The sequence below is a fragment of the Schistocerca cancellata genome, chromosome 2, assembly GCF_023864275.1.
Source record: "Schistocerca cancellata isolate TAMUIC-IGC-003103 chromosome 2, iqSchCanc2.1, whole genome shotgun sequence".
NCBI lineage: Eukaryota > Metazoa > Arthropoda > Insecta > Orthoptera > Acrididae > Schistocerca > Schistocerca cancellata.
The window spans coordinates 969,310,753-969,330,715 of record NC_064627.1 but is presented as its reverse complement, the minus strand read 5'-3'; the positions used below and the strand labels follow the sequence as shown (position 1 = coordinate 969,330,715).

Genomic DNA, 19,963 nt, shown 5'->3' with positions numbered 1-19,963 from the left:
TCTCCACCCAGAACTATAACATGGTGGGGAAATCTACTCGAAATATTTTCCAAATTATCATTCAGGTGCTCAGCCACAACAGCTGCTGAGCGCGGGGGCCTATAGAGACATCCAATTACCATGTCTGAGCCTGCTTTAACCGTGACCTTCACCCAAATCATTTCACATTTCGGATCTCCGTCAATTTCCTTCGATACTATTGCACTTCTTATCGCTATAAACACGCCTCCCCCTTCACTGTCCAGCCTGTCTCTGCGGTATACATTCCAATCTGAGTTTAGGATTTCATTACTGTTTACGTCTGGTTTCAGCCAAGTTTCTGTCCCTAGTACTATATGGGCGTTGTGACCGTTTATTAATGAGAGCAGTTCTGGGACCTTTCTATAGACGCTCCTGCAGTTTACTATTAGCACATTAATATTGTTATTCCCTGTTGCATTTTGCCTACTCCTACCTTGCCGCGTCTCAGGAGGCGTCTTGTCGGGCCTGGGGAGGGAATTCTCTAACCAAAAAAAAACGCCCATGTGCACTCCACACGTACTCCGCTACCCTTGTAGCCGCTTCCGGCGTGTAGTGCACGCCTGACCTATTCAGTGGGACCCTACATTTCTCCACCTGATAGCGGAGGTCGAGAAACTACAACTAGCCTTCAAGGCTAGTTGCTACACTGAAAAGAGCACAAAAGCTGCATCGTCCCGTTCGCGATTGGAGACACTGTGTGCTCCACTGGACTGCGTTGAGGAGGTAGGCTTACTTTTCTCTGTTACACAGGCGGCTGTACCTAACGATATCCTAAGATCAAAAGAGTATTGAGGAAGAGTTTTACGATCAAATGATACAAGTAACGAGGAAAGCACCATATTCCGATCACAGACGGGCCACTTGGAATCGACCGACCGCCATTTCATCCTCAGCCAATAGCGTAATTTCGATGCTGCATGAAAGGATGTGGGGTCACAGCACACTGCTCTCCCGACTTTTGTCAACTTAGCAGACCTGGTGCCACTATTTCTCACTCAAGTAGCTCCTCAACTGACATCATGAGGCTGAGTGGATCTCATTTTCCACTCCTCCCAAAAAGGAAAATCCCTGGGAGCATTGCGAATCGAATCTGGATCCTCCGCATGGCAGCCATTTGCACCGAGCGCTCGGTAACAGAGGCGGACGCATGTCATGAGAGTGGTACAAAACTTTTTCCAAGCCCAGAATTTTATATAATGGTAAAACAAAATCGTATAGACTATTACAACGAGGAGATAATAAAGATCCTGCAAGAAAACTAACCTCACTGGAGAGACCAGCTAGAGATGCATAGGCGATGCTCTGTGGCATCATAGTAAGTCCAACTGTGATGCCGGCCACTGCATCCGACACAGCCGTCATCTTCGAGTAGCGCGGCAGCCATCGTACAATTGGTATTCTTCTCCTGACAACTGTCTTTATACGCCTCACCAGCGTCACTGGAATGAGAGAAATTTGGATGAAGCATCACACACAGACCTTAAACTAAATTACTTCCATAAAAATAATATAAAAATATTCAAAGAAGATTCTGTCGTATTGAGAAAGATGCCTGACGTACAGACATTAGGGAAAAGTCAAGGGAAGGCACTGGGAGAGGTGATGTTCATCGTCAGCTAAGGCTATCGTCTCTGCGATATTGATGTTCCACTGCAGTCACTATTATCCTCTCAAACTTGAATTGTTCCATAATCTCCTATATGCTATGACTAGGGCTGACGTCTTTAGCAAAACTCAGCATACAGCCGCCTTCGGCAAGCCAAAAGTCAGGAGGACACTTCAAACGAAAGGTACCACATAATACTCGCTTCCCGCGCCCGGGTTCGATTCCCGGCGGGGTCAGGGATTTTCTCTGCCTCCTGATGACTGGGTGTTGTGTGATGTCCTTAGGTTAGTTAGGTTTAAGTAGTTATAAGTTCTAGGGGACTGATGACCTCAGCTGTTAAGTCCCATAGTGCTCAGAGCCATTTGAACCATTTTTTGAACCACATAATACAGGGTGTATCAAAAAGAATGACATGATTTTGGACGGTAATAATTGCGAAACATGGGACGTGTTGAGTTTCAGAAAATCGCCATTAGATATGTCAACGAGTCTTCTCCGCTTGCATTGAATCAGAAGTAACATACCTTCCGCTCAACAGAAGGCGTTTTGTGTGCTGCAGTTTGCAAAGAGTAAGTCAGTGATTTAGGCCCAACATGCTTTTCGCCGGCGTTTTGGATTTCAGTTGCCTACACCCGAAAAGATTTGTCTTTGGTGTCGCCAGTTTGAAGAGACAGGATGCTTGTGCAAAGGCAAGAGTCCAGGTCGACTTCACACTTCTGACGACGCAGCGGAAAGAGTTCGGCAAAGGTTTGAGCGAAGTCCACGGAAGTCTACTCGCAGCGGAAGCAAAGAACTGGCAATGCTTCATACGAATGTCTGGCGAGTGTTAAGACGTCGTTTGGTCTATAAACCATGCAGACTGCAATTAGTGCAAGCTCTTCCGGTTGGTGATAAAAGGAAACGAGTTTACTTCAGCAATGCCCTACCAGAAGGCATGGAAGACGATACTTTTTACCACGGTTAATTTTCAGTGACGAGGCAACATTTCATGTTAGCGACAAAGTAAACCGAAATAATGTGTGCATATCGGGACTCCAGAATTGTCATTACTGACCACGAAAGAGACTCCCTACAGTGAATGTTTTTTGTGCCATTTCTTGTGATAAACTGTATGGTCCCTACTTTTTTGAGGAAAACAGTGACTGGAATGAGCTATCTTCAAATACTTCAGAACTGGCTTTTTCCACAACTTCAGGAGGCCTCCGATAACTTCATTTTCCAACAGGACGGAGCTCCACTACACTGGCATACAACAATGTTTGTCAATTTCTCAATGACACTCTGCTTCAACGCTGGATAGGGCGCAAAGGATCCTGAGACATTGCCCTGCGTTCTTGGCCTCTAAGATCGCCAGACATGACCCTATGCTATTATTTCCTGTGGGATGTATGAAGGAAAGTGTATTCATCTCTCCTTTCCCTCGTGACAAAGAAGAAATGAAGAATATAATAACAGCCGCTATACTTCTGTAAAAGCAGATACGTTGAATAACGTTTATGAGGAATTTAGCTATCGACAGAGTGTTGTACGTGCTGCTGCTGACGGACAAACAGAGCATTTGTAATAGCATAGCTTAAACTTTAAGATTTTGTATTTTCCAATTTTTCCCATGTTTGTAGTATGTTTTTATCAATAAAAATGAAGTTTTGAAATCATTCCTTTTGTCTATTAAACGTGCAGTTCTTATCAACGTTAGTCACTTTTTATCCTGACACCAAACCTAAACTACAAATACACGGTCCACTTACATTAATGTGACTATCACCTATGTTCGACGTCAACATGAAATAACCACTCAGAGACAGCAACTGGCAGCACTTGCACTGGAGGGTATAAAAAGCGTGTCCAGGAGTACGCAGAAAACAGTGCAGTCATTGTCGTAACGGAGAAACGGAGCGATTTACCTGAGGTCGAAAAGGGCGTGATTATTGGCTTTTCGGGCCAAGGGTGGAAGCATTTCCGAAACGACGAAGTCTGCAAATTGCTCGCATACCACTGTGGTTAAAGTATACCTCTTCTTCTTCTTCAGTAGCGCTACAGCCCTTGGTGATCCTTGGCTTCTTCAACAATCTTCCTCCACACTTCTCGGTTATTTGCTGCTCTTTTCCACCCCCGGACTCCCATACTGGTGACATCCATTATTAACTCGTCGATCCATCTTCTTCTAGGTCTCCCTTTTCGCCTAAATGAATGGATCATACCTTTCATCATTTTCTTTGGAATTCTATCTTCTGCCATTCTCTCCAAGTGTCCTAGCCATCGTATTCGCTGTGATTTCACAAACTTTACTATGTCCTTGCCCTGTATTAACTCTTGTAATTCGGCATTGTAGCGTATTCTCCAGCCTTCTTCCTCCCTTATTGGCCCATGGATTTTGTGTAGTATTTTTCGCTCAATGGTTCTCAGTGCATTTTTATCGTGTTCTGTCAACGTCCATACCTCTGAGCCGTATGTGATAACTGGGCGGTCTAGGGAATTATACAGGGTGATTCAAAAGGAATACCACAACTTTAGGAATTTAAAACTCTGCAACGACAAAAGGCAGAGCTAAGCAATATCTGTCGGCGAATTAAGGGAGCTATAAAGTTTCATTTAGTTGTACATTTGTTCGCTTGAGGCGCTGTTGACTAGGCGTCAGCGTCAGTTGATGCTAAGATGGCGACGGCTCAACAGAAAGCTTTTTGTGTTATTGAGTACGGAAGAAGTGAATCGACGACAGTTGTTCAGCGTGCATTTCGAACGAAGTATGGTGTTAAACCTCCTGATAGGTGGTGTATTAAACGTTGGTATAAATAGTTTACAGAGAATGGGTGTTTGTGCAAAGGGAAAAGTTCTGGACGGCCGAAGGTGCTACTGTAACTGGACTACAGTATCTGGAGATGTTAGAGAATTGGCTGTTCCCTCAGCTCAAACAAGAAGCACAACAATTCATATTTCAGCAGGATGGAGCGCCACCACATTGGCACTTATCTGTCCGTAACTACCTGAACGTCAACTACCCGAGGCGATGGATCGGCCGCCAGGCAGCCCGTGACAGAGCACTTCATCACTGGCCTCCAAGAAGCCCTGATCTTACCCCCTGCGATTTTTTCTTATGGGGGTATGTTAAGGATATGGTGTTTCGGCCACCTCTCCCAGCCACCATTGATGATTTGAAACGAGAAATAACAGCAGCTATCCAAATTGTTACGCCTGATATGCTACAGAGAGTGTGGAACGAGTTGGAGTATCGGGTTGATATTGCTCGAGTGTCTGGAGGGGGCCATATTGAACATCTCTGAACTTGTTGTTGAGTGAAAAAAAAACCTTTTTAAATACTCTTTGTAATGATGTATAACAGAAGGTTATATTATGTTTCTTTCATTAAATACACATTTTTAAAATTGTGGTATTCTTTTTGAATCACCCTGTATATTAGCAGTTTAGTTCTTCTTGTAACAAGGCTATTTTTGAAAAGTTGCATATTTGCAAAGTAAGCTCTGTTTCCTGCTTGTATTCTTTCCCTTACAGCCTTTCCAATACTGTTATCATTTGTTATTAGGCTCGGAAACGGCTCTAAGCACTATGGGACTCAACATCTGAGGTCATCAGTCCCCTAGACTTAGAACTACTTAAACCACTTAAACCTGACTAACCTAAGGACATCACACAGATCCATGCCCCAGGCAGGATCCGAACCTCCGACCGTGGCAGTAGCGCGGTTCCGGACTGAAGCGCCTAGAACTGCTCGGCCACAGCGGCCGGCATGTGTTATTAGGACTCCCAAGTAGCTAAAAGAGAACACTCCATTGAAGCATTTCCCATTGATGCTTAGGTTTTTAGGGGTTCTTCTGGCCTCAGATTGTGACATTACCATATATTTTGTTTTGTTTTCATTTACTATGAGGCCAATTTTTAAGGCTTCTGTTTCCATTGCCCGGTATGTTTCTAGGAGTGTGTTGGTATTTCTTCCTACTATAGCAATGTCATCAGTGTATGCACATATCTGGCTAGTTTTCATAAATATGGTGCCTCTTTTGTTGATTTTATTTACTACACTATGCAGGGCTATATTGAATAGGACAGAGGAGAGACTATCACCTTGCTTCACACCTTATTAAAGTCAAAGCTTTCACGTGTTCTGCAAAGGACCTTTACTTTTGCTCTTGTCTCTGTCTTTGTCATTCTGATTAGTCTTGTTAATTTAGCACATATACCAACTTCTTTCAGTATTTATTGCCGATTTATGCTGTCAAAGGCTTGTTTGAAGTCGATGAATAGGAAATGCAGATCTATATCATATTCATAGAACTTTTCCATCATTTTTCTTATCACAAATATTTGATCAGGTGTTCCTGGTGGAAAGCCGCACTGATATTCCCGTAGTATGCCTTCTGCACACTTCTGTATCCTTTCGTTTCATATACACTCCTGGAAATGGAAAAAAGAACACATTGACACCGGTGCGTCAGACCCACCATACTTGCTCCGGACACTGCGAGAGGGCTGTACAAGCAATGATCACACGCACGGCACAGCGGACACACCAGGAACCGCGGTGTTGGCCGTCGAATGGCGCTAGCTGCGCAGCATTTGTGCACCGCCGCCGTCAGTGTCAGCCAGTTTGCCGTGGCATACGGAGCTCCATCGCAGTCTTTAACACTGGTAGCATGCCGCGACAGCGTGGACGTGAACCGTATGTGCAGTTGACGGACTTCGAGCGAGGGCGTATAGTGGGCATGCGGGAGGCCGGGTGGACGTACCGCCGAATTGCTCAACACGTGGGGCGTGAGGTCTCCACAGTACATCGATGTTGTCGCCAGTGGTCGGCGGAAGGTGCATGTGCCCGTCGACCTGGGACCGGACCGCAGCGACGCACGGAGGCACGCCAAGACCGTAGGATCCTACGCAGTGCCGTAGGGGACCGCACCGCCACTTCCCAGCAAATTAGGGACACTGTTGCTCCTGGGGTATCGGCGAGGACCATTCGCAACCGCCTCCATGAAGCTGGGCTACGGTCCCGCACACCGTTAGGCCGTCTTCCGCTCACGCCCCAACATCGTGCAGCCCGCCTCCAGTGGTGTCGCGACAGCGTGAATGGAGGGACGAATGGAGACGTGTCGTCTTCAGCGATGAGAGTCGCTTCTGCCTTGGTGCCAATGATGGTCGTATGCGTGTTTGGCGCCGTGCAGGTGAGCGCCACAATCAGGACTGCATACGACCGAGGCACACAGGGCCAACACCCGGCACCATGGTGTGGGGAGCGATCTCCTACACTGGCCGTACACCACGGGTGATCGTCGAGGGGACACTGAATAGTGCACGGTACATCCAAACCGTCATCGAACCCATCGTTCTACCATTCCTAGACCGGCAAGGGAACTTGCTGTTCCAACAGGACAATGCACGTCCACATGTATCCCGTGCCACCCAACGTGCTCTAGAAGGTGTAAGTCAACTACCCTGGCCAGCAAGATCTCCGGATGTGTCCCCCATTGAGCATGTTTGGGACTGGATGAAGCGTCGTCTCACGCGGTCTGCACGTCCAGCACGAACGCTGGTCCAACTGAGGCGCCAGGTGGAAATGGCATGGCAAGCCGTTCCACAGGACTACATCCAGCATCTCTACGATCGTCTCCATGGGAGAATAGCAGCCTGCATTGCTGCGAAAGGTGGATATACACTGTACTAGTGCCGACATTGTGCATGCTCTGTTGCCTGTGTCTATGTGCCTGTGGTTCTGTCAGTGTGATCATGTGATGTATCTGACCCCAGGAATGTGTCAATAAAGTTTCCCCTTCCTGGGACAATGAATTCACGGTGTTCTTATTTCAATTTCCAGGAGTGTACTTGTGTAGATCTTACAAGCTGTACTTAGGAGTGTTATACCTCTATAGTTTTCACATGCTGTTCTGCCCCCTTTCTTATAAATGGGGATTATTATTCCAATTTTCCAATTATCTGGCATAGTTTCTGTTTTCCATATATCTGATATTAATGTGTGCAGTTCCTTTATTACAGCTTCACCACAGTTTTTATTAATTCAGCAATTATACTGTCTTCCCCAGGGGCTCAATTGTTTTTTGACTTGTGCACAGCCTGGGATTCCTCTTGTAGTGTTGGCTTTCTTGCCTCATTGGTTTCATTGTCTACTTCCAGCTCCACTCTTCCCTCCTGTGAGGCTGTCTCTTCGTCTTCTAGGCTGGTGCTAGTGCATCTTTGAAATACTCTGCCCATCTTACCACTATCTGTTCTTCCCCCCCTATCATTTTCCCATCTTTACTGGAACAGGCCATTGTTTTTGGTTGGAATCTATTCTTTATTTTGCCTATTGCTTGATAGAACTTCCTTATCTCACTCTGTTCCTTTAGTTCTTCTAGTTCTTGAAATTTCTTCTTATTCCACTCTCTTTTCTTTCTCTTGCACAGTCTGTTAGCTCTTCTCCGTAATTCTCTATATTGTTCTACATTATTTTTGGTTTCTCTCTGTAGTACTTTTGTTCTTGCCCTGTTCTTTTCCTCTATTGCTGACCTGCAATCTTCATCAATAAATATGAAGTTTTAAAATCATTCCTTTTGTCTATTAAACGTGCAGTTCTTACCAACGTTAGCCACTTTTTATGCTAACAGCAAAACTAAACTAAACTACAAATACACGGTCCACTTACATTAATGTGACTACCACCTACGTTCGACGTCAACGTGAAATAACCACTCACAGACAGCAACTGGCAGCACTTGCACTGGAGGGTATAAAAAGCGTGTCCAGGACTACGCAGTAAACAGTGCAGTCATTGTCGTAACGGAGAAATGGAGCGATTTATCTGAGGTCGAAAAGGGCGTGATCATTGGCTTTTCGGGTCAAGGGTGGAAGCATTTCCGAAACAGCGAAGTCTGTAAATTGCTTGCATACCGCCGTGATTAAGGTATACTGTGCGTAGCAAAATGGCACTATCCAAAACCAGCGCCAAAGCAACAATGGTGCACCTGGGGCCTTAGACGACAGGGATGAACGACGGCTGTGGAGATGTGTACGGGCGAATAGACATGTAACTCAACGCCCAGATGAATGAACCGAGGGGTTGTCGACAGTGTCTCGTCAAAGATCATGCAGTAACTCTTAATAGTATTAGCCTTAGTAGCAGGTGTCTGGCTCATGCACCCACACTGACTGATGTTCATGCACGGCAAAGACTAAAACTTGCTAGCTAACAGTGTTCGATTTGTGCTTTTACCAGTGGGGGGGATGTCTTAGGGGGTTAGTACAATTATATATGTTACTAGCTTGGACCGTGGCTTTACCCATGGTTAAACAATTATTTATAAATAGATGTTAATGCCGAAACTCACTATTCACGCGTAAGCACTATCAGAAAAGCCATCCCTTGTTATATCTTTAAAAGTACATTATAGGTAAAGCTTATTTACAAACTCATCTACATACAGATATACGAGGGGAAACCAAAAAGTAAAGGCACATTTGTGAAAAGCTGTACTTATTCTGATGATAGAAAACTGAAACATGCGTTATTTTTCTACATAACCTCCCTGGACTTCAATGCAGTTTTCCCGACGTTTTACGAGTTTTTTTACTTCATCAGAAAATACACTCCTGGAAATGGAAAAAAGAACACATTGACACCGGTGTGTCAGACCCACCATACTTGCTCCGGACACTGCGAGAGGGCTGTACAAGCAATGATCACACGCACGGCACAGCGGACACACCAGGAACCGCGGTGTTGGCCGTCGAATGGCGCTAGCTGCGCAGCATTTGTGCACCGCCGCCGTCAGTGTCAGCCAGTTTGCCGTGGCATACGGAGCTCCATCGCAGTCTTTAACACTGGTAGCATGCCGCGACAGCGTGGACGTGAACCGTATGTGCAGTTGACGGACTTTGAGCAAGGGCGTATAGTGGGCATGCGGGAGGCCGGGTGGACGTACCGCCGAATTGCTCAACACGTGGGGCGTGAGGTCTCCACAGTACATCGATGTTGTCGCCAGTGGTCGGCGGAAGGTGCACGTGCCCGTCGACCTGGGACCGGACCGCAGCGATGCACGGATGCACGCCAAGACCATAGGATCCTACGAAGTGCCGTAGGGGACCGCATCGCCACTTCCCAGCAAATTAGGGACACTGTTGCTCCTGGGGTATCGGCGAGGACCATTCGCAACCGTCTCCATGAAACTGGGCTACGGTCCCGCACACCATTAGGCCGTCTTCCGCTCACGCCCCAACATCGTGCAGCCCGCCTCCAGTGGTGTCGCGACAGCGTGAATGGAGGGACGAATGGAGACGTGTCGTCTTCAGCGATGAGAGTCGCTTCTGCCTTGGTGCCAATGATGGTCGTATGCGTGTTTGGCGCCGTGCAGGTGAGCGCCACAATCAGGACTGCATACGACCGAGGCACACAGGGCCAACACCCGGCACCATGGTGTGGGGAGCGATCTCCTACACTGGCCGTACACCACGGGTGATCGTCGAGGGGACACTGAATAGTGCACGGTACATCCAAACCGTCATCGAACCCATCGTTCTACCATTCCTAGACCGGCAAGGGAACTTGCTGTTCCAACAGGACAATGCACGTCCACATGTATCCCGTGCCACCCAACGTGCTCTAGAAGGTGTAAGTCAACTACCCTGGCCAGCATGATCTCCGGATCTGTCCCCCATTGAGCATGTTTGGGACTGGATGAAGCGTCGTCTCACGCGGTCTGCACGTCCATCACGAACGCTGGTCCAACTGAGGCGCCAGGTGGAAATGGCATGGCACGCCGTTCCACAGGACTACATCCAGCATCTCTACGATCGTCTCCATGGGAGAATAGCAGCCTGCATTGCTGCGAAAGGTGGATATACACTGTACTAGTGCCGACATTGTGCATGCTCTGTTGCCTGTGTCTATGTGCCTGTGGTTCTGTCAGTGTGATCATGTGATGTATCTGACCCCAGGAATGTGTCAATAAAGTTTCCCCTTCCTGGGACAATGAATTCACGGTGTTCTTATTTCAATTTCCAGGAGTGCACATTTATCGGTTGCATCTGTAACCAATTTTGCACCGCAGCAATGACGTCTTCATCACTTTGAAACCTTCTTCCCTGTAGTGCTTCCGTTAAGGGTCCAAACATGTGAAAATCGCTTGGAGCCAGGTCTGGACTGTATGGTGGATGTTCCAGCACCTCTAATCTCAACTCCTTCATTGCGTCGGCTGTCCGTTTGGCAGAATGTGGACGAGCGTTATCTTGCTGCAGGATGACACCTCTTCGCAGTTTTCCACGACGTTTGGTTCTGATTGCAGGTTTTAGTTTCGTACGCAACACATCACATCCACCATACAATACAGACATGGCTCTAAAGCCTCGTTTACGCTGGGGCGACGTCTTGCAACATTGTGGCATGCTACGGAATGTGGCGTGCGTCGTCTTCTCGTTTAGTTCTAAATGTTTTGAAATGCTTACCTACTACATAACACTTTTTCAAAATTAATAAGCAAACATATTAATAGTAAGACTGTATTAAAAACTTTCAGTGTTCGGCTCCACAAATTTAAATTATATGTGAAGCTTTACTCCAGTGCGTGGGAAATAAACATCCCAGGTTGGGATGCATAAACTAAAACCAGTGGAGGGGATGGTCTGATGCAGAGGGGGGGGGGGGGGGGAATCCCCCCCTGCAAATCGCACACTATGTTCCGTCTGACAGATGGCCGTTGGATCTACGGAAAGGTCCAGGCCAGACGAGGGAGCGTTGTCGTCTGGGGAATGTTTCCGTGGTATTCTTTTGGGGACCATGTCCACCCTTACATGCAGCACAATGGCATTTACCAGCAGGACGACGCAAAATGTTACACAGTTCGCAATGTACGAGTGTGGCTCAAACAACACCACGATGAATTAGTACTCCTTTGGCCACCAAACTCCCTGGATTTAAACCCAATGGGAAAACTATAGGACCACCCCGATTGGGCTGTTGACGCCATGGATCCTCAACCGAGAAATCTAGCGCAGTTGCTGGAGTTGCCACGGTTCTACATCCCTGTCAGTACCTTCTAGAACCTCCGTGACTCTCTTCCTGCACAACTCGCAGCGCAAAAGGTTCCACTTGGCTGAAGTATTTTACTCTACCGGATGTCTGATTTTTACTCTACCGGAAGTCTGAATTGCGATTTACTTCGCGTTCCACAAGTATACACGCTAGGAAGCGCCACTTGACAATAGAGGTATTCATTTACTGTTAATGTTTTGCATTGTTGGTGATACCGATTTGTGTTCACTGTTTCAGCGCCGAAACGGAAGTGTAATTTTAACAGCAATGTAAAAAGTGAGTTTACTGATACCAGTGGCAGTGGAGAAATTGTGAACGTACGTTGTGCCTATTAAACTCTGTTACTGGAAAACGGCTGAAAGCAAGGGGAAACTACAGCCGTAATTTTTCCCGAAGGCATGCAGCTTTACTGTATGATTAAATGATGATGGCGTCCTCTTGGGTAAAATATTCCGGAGGTAAAATAGTCCCCCATTCGGATCTCAAGAGGACGTCGTTATCAGGAGAAAGAAAACTGGCGTTCTAGGATCGGAGCGTGGAATGTCAGATCCCTTAGTCGGGCAGGTAGGTTAGAAAATTTAAAAAGAGAAATGGATAGGTTAACGTTAGATATAGTGGGAATTAGTGAAGTTGGGTGGCAGGAGGAACAAGACTTTTGGTCAGGTGAATACAGGGTTATAAATACAAAATCAAATAGGAGTAATGCAGCAGTAGGTTTAATAATGAATAAAAAATAGGAGTGCGGGTAAGCTACTACAAACAGCATAGTGAACGCATTATTGTGGCCAAGATAGACACGAAGCCCACGCCTGCTACAGTAGTACAAGTTTATATGCCAACTAGCTCTGCAGATGACGAAGAAATTGATGAAATGTGTGATGAGATAAAAGAAATTATTCAGGTAGTGAAGGGAGACGAAAATTTAATAGTCATGGATGAATGGAATTCGAGAGTAGGAAAAGGGAGAGAAGGAAACATAGTAAGTGAATATGGATTGGGGCTAAGAAATGAAGGAGGAAGCCGCCTGGTAGAATTTTGCGCAGAGCATAACTTAATCATAGCTAACACTTGGTTCAACAAACATGAAAAAAGGTTGTATACATGGAAGAACCCTGGAGATACCAGAAGGTATCAGATAGATTATATAATGGTAAGACAGAGATTTAGGAAGCAGGTTTTTTTAAAATTGTAAGCCATTTCCAGGGGCAGATGTAGACTCTGACCACAATCTATTGGTTATGAACTGTAGATTAAAACTGAAGAAACTGCAAAAAGGTGGGAATTTAAGAAGATGGGACCTGGATTAACTGAAAGAACCAGAGGTTGTACAGAGTTTCAGGGAGAGCATAAGGGAACAATTGACAGGAATGGCGGAAAGAAATACAGTAGAAGAAGAATGGGTAGCTTTGAGAGATGAAGTAGTGAAGGCAGCAGAGGATCTAGTAGGTAAAAAGACGAGGGCTAGTAGAAATCCTTGGGTAACAGAAGAAATATTGAATTTAATTGATAAAGGAGAAAATATAAAAATGCAATAAATGAAGCAGGCAAAAAGGAATACAAACGTCTCAAAAATGAGATCGACAGGAAGTGCAAAATAGCTAAGCAAGGATGGCTAGAGTACAAATGTAAAGATGTAGAGGCTTATCTCACTAGGGGTAAGATAGATACTGCCTACAGTAAAATTAGAGAGATCTTTTGAGAAAAGAGAACCACTTGTATCAATATCAAGAGCTCAGATGGAAACCCAGTTCTAAGCAAAGAAGGGAAAGCAGAAAGGTGGAAGGAGTATATTGAGGGTCTATACAAGGACGATGTACTTGAGGGCAGTGTAATAGAAATGGAAGAGGATGTAGATGAAGATGAAATGGGAGATATGATACTGCGTGAAGAGTTTGACAGAGCACTGAAAGACCTGAATCGAAACAAGGCCCCCAGAGTACACAACATTCCATTAGAACTACTGACAGCCTTGGGAGAGCCAGCCCTGACAAAACTATACCATCTGGTGAGCAAGATATATGAGACAGCCGAAATACCCCCAGACTTCAAGAAGAATATAATAATTCCAATCCCAAAGAAAGCAGGTGTTAACAGATGTGAGAATTACCGAACTATCAGTTTAATAAGTCACAGCTGCAAAATACTAACGCGAATTCTTCACAGATGAATGGAAAAACTGATAGAAGCCGACCTCGGGGAAGATCAGTTTGGATTCCGTAGAAATGTTGGAACACATCAGGCAATACTGACCCTACGACTTATCTTAGAAGAAAGACTAAGGAAAGGCAAATCTACGTTTCTAGGATTTGTAGACTTAGAGAAAGCTTTTGACAATGTTCACTGGAATACTCTCTTTCAAATTCTGAAGGTGGCAGGGGTAAAATACAGGGAGCGAAAGGCTATTTACGATTTGTACAGAAACCAGATGGCAGTTATAAGAGTCGAGGGGTATGAAAGGGAAGCAGTGGTTGGGAAGGGAGTGAGACAGGGTTGTAGCCTCTCCCCGATGTTATTCAATCTGTACACTGAGCAAGCAGTAAAGGAAACAAAAGAAAAATTCGGAGTAAGTATTAAAATCCATGGAGAAGAAATAAAAACTTTGAGGTTCGCCGATGACATTGTAATTCTGTCAGAGACAGCAAAGTTCTTGGAAGGCCAGTGAGCGGAATGGACAGTGTCTTGAAAGGAGGATACAAGATGAACATCAACAAAAGCAAAAGGACGATAACGGAATGTAGTCGAATTAAGTCGGGTGAAGATTAGGAAATGAGACACTTAAAGTAGTAAAGAAGTTTTGCTATTTGGGGGGCAAAATAACTGATGATAGTCGAAGTAGAGAGGATATAAAATGCAGACTGGCATTAGCAAGGAAAGCGTTTCTGAAGAAAAAAAATTTCTTAACATCGAGTATAGATCTAAATGTAAGGAAGTCGTTTCTGAAAGTATTTTTATGGAGTGTTGCCATGTATGGAAGTGAAACGTGGACGATAAATATTTTAGACAAGAAGAGACTAGAAGCTTTCGAAATGTGGTGCTACAGAAGAATGCTGAAGATTAGATGGGTAGATCACATAACTAATGAGGAGGTATTGAATAGAGTTGTGGCACAACTTGACTAGAAGAAGGGATCGGTTGGTAGGACATGTTCTGAGACATCGAGGGATCACCAGTTTAGTACTGGGGGCAGCGTGGAGGGTAAAAATCGAAGAGGGAGACCAAGAGATGAATACACTAAGAAGATTCAGAAGGATGTAGGCTGCAGTAGGTACTGGGAGATGAAGAAGCTTGCACAGGATAGCGTGGTATGGAGAGCTGCATCAAATCAGTCTCAGGACTGAAGACCACAACAACAACAACAACATTGGACATTGTGGGAAGTCTGACATTTCAATCATGTTAAGACGAAGAAACATCGCGTTTGTGTTCAATCGAAAATGCACTGCTTGATAAAATGCATAGAAGTGAAAAGTACGGTGACAGTGCAACAGAGTACTTGCCAAAAGTAATTTGGAATCATCTGAGTGCATGATGAGAAAGAGAACTTCTATGTCCATTACATTTTGTCAGCACAATTGTTCCGCTTTTTCTCACATAATTGTCCAAGGATTTTCTCTGAACTTTTAAAATGCCCAATTTTATAATAAAAATTAAGCGGACATCCTAATGTAACGGCCATTATAAGTTTCTTTTCGTGCAGAAGAAGCTGATAGAACTTTGAGCTGCTCACATTACAGCCAACTCAGCATTATTATGAAAATGAGGCGGCGAAAGAATTGACTTTAAAACGCACTGTTTTATTATTCTCTCGAGTGTTTTACACTTGGGGGACCATCCATAAATTACCTAACACGTTAAAGAGGAGAGAGGGTGTCTACAAAAATTGACATCTTGAGTCAACGGCTTGAAGGTGGGGGTAGAGTGATAAGCTTCGTGATGTAACAAGTCAATTTTGTTTTGTTTTGCATTACGACTCTAAACTTCAACACTAATGAAAAATTTTAAAATATCACCGATTATATCATTATTATTTACTAAAGTTTAAATTTGTTCATATCACGTTTTCGCACGTGGCTGCCGCTGTACCTATGGTGCCGCTCGTCGGCCGCCTTTTGACGTACGCCGAAACGCCATTACCGCCTTTGAGGCTTTGACAAAAACCGCCACCCCTCTGAATTCGTCTACGTTGAATTGTTTATATCACTCAGTCGATATTTTACTTTTGCTGAGTGATGGATTTGATTTTTGGTTCTACTATTTTGTGATTTTTTCAAATCATCTAATAAATTTCAAATGAGTTAAAAGAGGGATTTGTCTATTCCTTACCGCAAACTATATGAATTATACAGTGCAGCTTATACAGATAAAAAGAAACAAAATATACAAGACGAAGTTAACACTTTATGGCGATGTTCGAAAAGTAATGGCAATGTTAGAGAGATTTTTTTTTAAATTTCTTCGTCATCAAAGCTACTAAAACAACTGGAGCCCGTGGAAGTAAAAGTAAGTTTGAGTTTTATATTATTTTAGCATTTCGTGCTCCACCTCTAAGAACACATTTAGTATTCTGTGGCAAATTGAAAAACACAACAACCCAGTCAGTTACATTCAGTTGGTGTTCACCACTTATTACAAAGCAAAATCGGCAACCTCATCTTTGTGTCTGTCTGTTGGAAGTAATCTCGGAAGATACAGGGTCGATTTCAATGCAGTTGTCACTGTCGCTTAGCTGGATTCTTCAGAGTGAAGTAGTACACATATTGTGTGAAACGCCCGTATTCAGCATTTTGCATGCTTACTTTAAGTTGCAGGAATTAACCAAACAGGACATACCAGAAGCACTGAAAATATTAGAACGCAAGCAAGTGGAAGCCAATCACCTCAAACAGTATCTAAATCAACGCCTTGTCAGAATACTTCTAGGAATAAAATTATAGTACTGGAACCTGAGCTCAATGGCTTGCTGTTAGTACTCAGTGCTGGCATCATGACAGATGAAACAACAAAAAGAATAACAGCATTAAGGAAAGGCATTCAACAGGAAAGAAACGTACCGAAGAAAAAGATCAGCGCAGCTGGAGGACAGGAAAAAAATGTGATTCTAAAAACAAAAAAATAGTAGTTCTTCATCTACATCTACAAATACATGGTTACTCTGCAATTCACACTTAAGTGCCTGGCAGAGGATTCATTGAACCATTTTCATACTACTTCTCTACCATTCCACTCTCGAATGGCACGTGGGAAAAAGGAACACCTAAATCTTTCCGTTCGAGCTCTGATTTCTCTTATGTTATTATGATGATCATTTCTCCTTACATAGGTGGGTGTCAACAAAATACTTACATTCGGAAGAGAAAGTTGGTGATTGACATTTCTTAAATAGAACTCGCCGCAAAGAAAACCGCCTTTGTTTCAGTGACTGCCACCCCAACTCGCGTATCATATCAGTGACACTATCACCCCTATTGCGTGATAACACGAAACGAGCTGCCCTTCATTGCACTTTTTCGATGTCCTCCGTCAATCCTACCTGGTAAGGATCCCATACCGCGCACCAGTATTCCAGCAGAGGACGGACAAGTGTAAAATTCGAACTACTGCTAGTCCGCCTAGAGTAGAAAATCCGGTTTACTTGAAGCCATAAAGGAGGCGGCAGTCTTCGGCGGCGCAATTGATGATAGACGTCACACTGAAATTGTAAGGTGCTGAAAACATTCGACGACTTGGAAACCGAATTATGTAAACAAGCTACATTATCAGTCGGTCAGGGAAAAAAAACGCGTGGTAACTATTCCTCTTAAATAGTAAAAAACAGAGCCTACGCTTCAAGTAAAGCATATATATGGCAAATCCTGGAACGTTACTGTAAGAAACCTTGAATCTTTAGCTTAAACTTTGGGCTCTGGTCAAGTATTCTTCTGACCTATGGACGATAAAGCACGTGTGCCATTAGAGATTACAGCAGAAAATGCTCAAGCGCCAATATTAATGCACCTTGACTTTCTGAATTACCAGCTTTCGAAAAATTAATGAGAACACGAGAAGGTTTTGTTAGACCCGCGTTTATTTTCACTTGCGATGGTAGTCTCGACAAAAATCCATGATAAGAGCGAGTTATTTTGACTTTGACGCTACTTACATTGCCACAAATGCTCCAGGAAGAAATGCTTTAACAGAGTTGAGCGACGAATGGCACCTTTTAGTCGTGAACTTACTGCTTTGTGTTAAAACATGACAGTTTCGGTCGACATCTTGATTCCAGTAATCGAAATACTGACTTAGAGCAAGAAAAACGGAACTCTGAGAGTGCAGGCATCGTGTTGGCTAATATTTGGAGCCAACTGGCCACTGACGATTTTCCTGTGGTTGCCGAATACATTGTGCCAACAAATACCAGAATGGACATCGTACAGGCTATGACATTGAAAAATAATGCCACTTGGCACGGAAATCACGTACGTAAATCACAATATTTTTTAGAAACTGTAAAATGCGAGGTTGTCGAGTGTTGCGGTGTGCGACGATCTAGCCTCTAGCGATTATTACGAGAGCGGTTTTTAATCACCATCTGTTTTGATTAAACAGACTTTATGCGCGGATATGTACCGGAAGGTAAATTTGCTCCGCTGTTACTATCGCTATCTTTGGATCTTCGAGCGTCATCACATTTGAAGCAAATTCCTTAGATGGCTATTGCCCCACTGTCGAGGCATACTTATTTAAATGATCGTGTGGCATCTGTAGCCCAAATTTTTCATCATACAAAGCCATTAACCAAAACATGCAATCACGTAAAGAGCCAACAAGAGGTTTCGCCCATCAAAGATTCATCCTCAAAGACGTGCCAGAGAAGTTCTTTGATAAACGATGACGATGCTCTGAAGTTGAATTAAGATGATGTGTACACGCCGAATGTTCCTAACATTACCCAAATCGAAAACGAAGTGACAGATATGCCAATCACGAATAATATGAAGGGATGGGTTCAAAGTCTTTGGACACAAAATGATTAAATTTTGTATTTTTTTATATGGTTTGTTTTGTAAATTTTCTAAAACGTTTGATTTATTCTTGATTTTATGAGAAAATAGATTTTATACAGAAATATATAAATAAGTTTTGATTTAATAATTTCCAAACTTAGAACTGTAAAATATGTTACGTCACACCAGGAAAGGGGTCACACAAATGTGACTACCAGCGACAAGGAGGGGGACTCCCAAAATAATGAAATTCGTGTGACAATTTATGGATGGCCCTTTGTTGGTTTTTCCTAACAAGAATAAGATGATAAACTTAAGAATATGACATTAAAAATCACACAGTGTGATATAAAAAAGTAAAACCGTATTTAGTAAAAAAAAATGGAACTTGAGTGTGTCCGTTATACTCATCCAGGAACTCGGAAAAATCATAGAAAATTAGGGACGACCTCTAGGAAATCGAGGCAGATAGCAGCCCTAGCTATGACCGATGCGTTTGCGTTTGTTTTCACAGAGTTAATTCGCGGTGTGCTGCATGTGTCACTACTCATTTGTATGCAACAGACCTATCGGATGTGTGTGTACAGTCGCGAAGTACGCCTCATGCAGCCGCAAAATTTGGCCTTCATGCACGGCACATCTTCAAATGGGACAGCCCTTCCCGTGAACTTTGGCACCCCAGTTTAATAGGATACTATTTCAGATTATTAATACCAACGGTTATAATCACTCCAATAGTTACTCCCCTGCAAGTAGTTCGTTATAACGATCATCTGGTGACTATTGACATTATATTCTCTTGTCTTACTTAGTCTTTTATAGCTCGCTGAAAAATAGTGCTTCCAAACAACGCCAAAGAGAATGGAACTCTTGTTTATAAATTTGGAAGCGAATTAGCGTTAACAGATTCTTCAGATATAATTTTCTATTATTATTAATTGCATTTTTATGGCATCGTATTATTATTATAATTTAATAAAGACTCAGTCAAAGCTGTGCAAAAAGGCAATCAAACTCTTTGGTGCTACACTATGTAACAACATTTACACACAACGGCTCAACGGGAGGGCATAGGAGAGCGCCTGTACAGCTATCACTCAAGGGGGCCAGGGTTCGATTCCCGGCAGGGGACTGGGTGATGTGTATCCTTCATCATCATTGACACACAAGTCGCCGACGTGGCGTCAACTAAAAAGACTTGCTATACGGCGGTCGAATTCCGCAAGGGATATACCGGCCAATAAATGCCATACGATCATTTCATTTCATTTTAGTACAACAACACCTACTGCCCCTCCCCCCACCACGCCGGCCAGAAAAAACTGA

The 19,963-nt window shown here is 43.9% G+C and overlaps 1 protein-coding gene across 1 annotated transcript in view; it reads right to left on the bottom strand.

The window, feature by feature from the left end:
* Positions 1-19,963, bottom strand: part of LOC126148978 (sodium-independent sulfate anion transporter) — a 116,972-nt gene that overhangs the window by 88,213 nt on the left and 8,796 nt on the right. Inside the window, exon 2 of the mRNA XM_049915786.1 lies at positions 1,285-1,460. Within this exon, the coding sequence (XP_049771743.1) occupies positions 1,285-1,460 (176 nt within the window). The remainder of the gene's footprint in view (positions 1-1,284; positions 1,461-19,963) is intronic.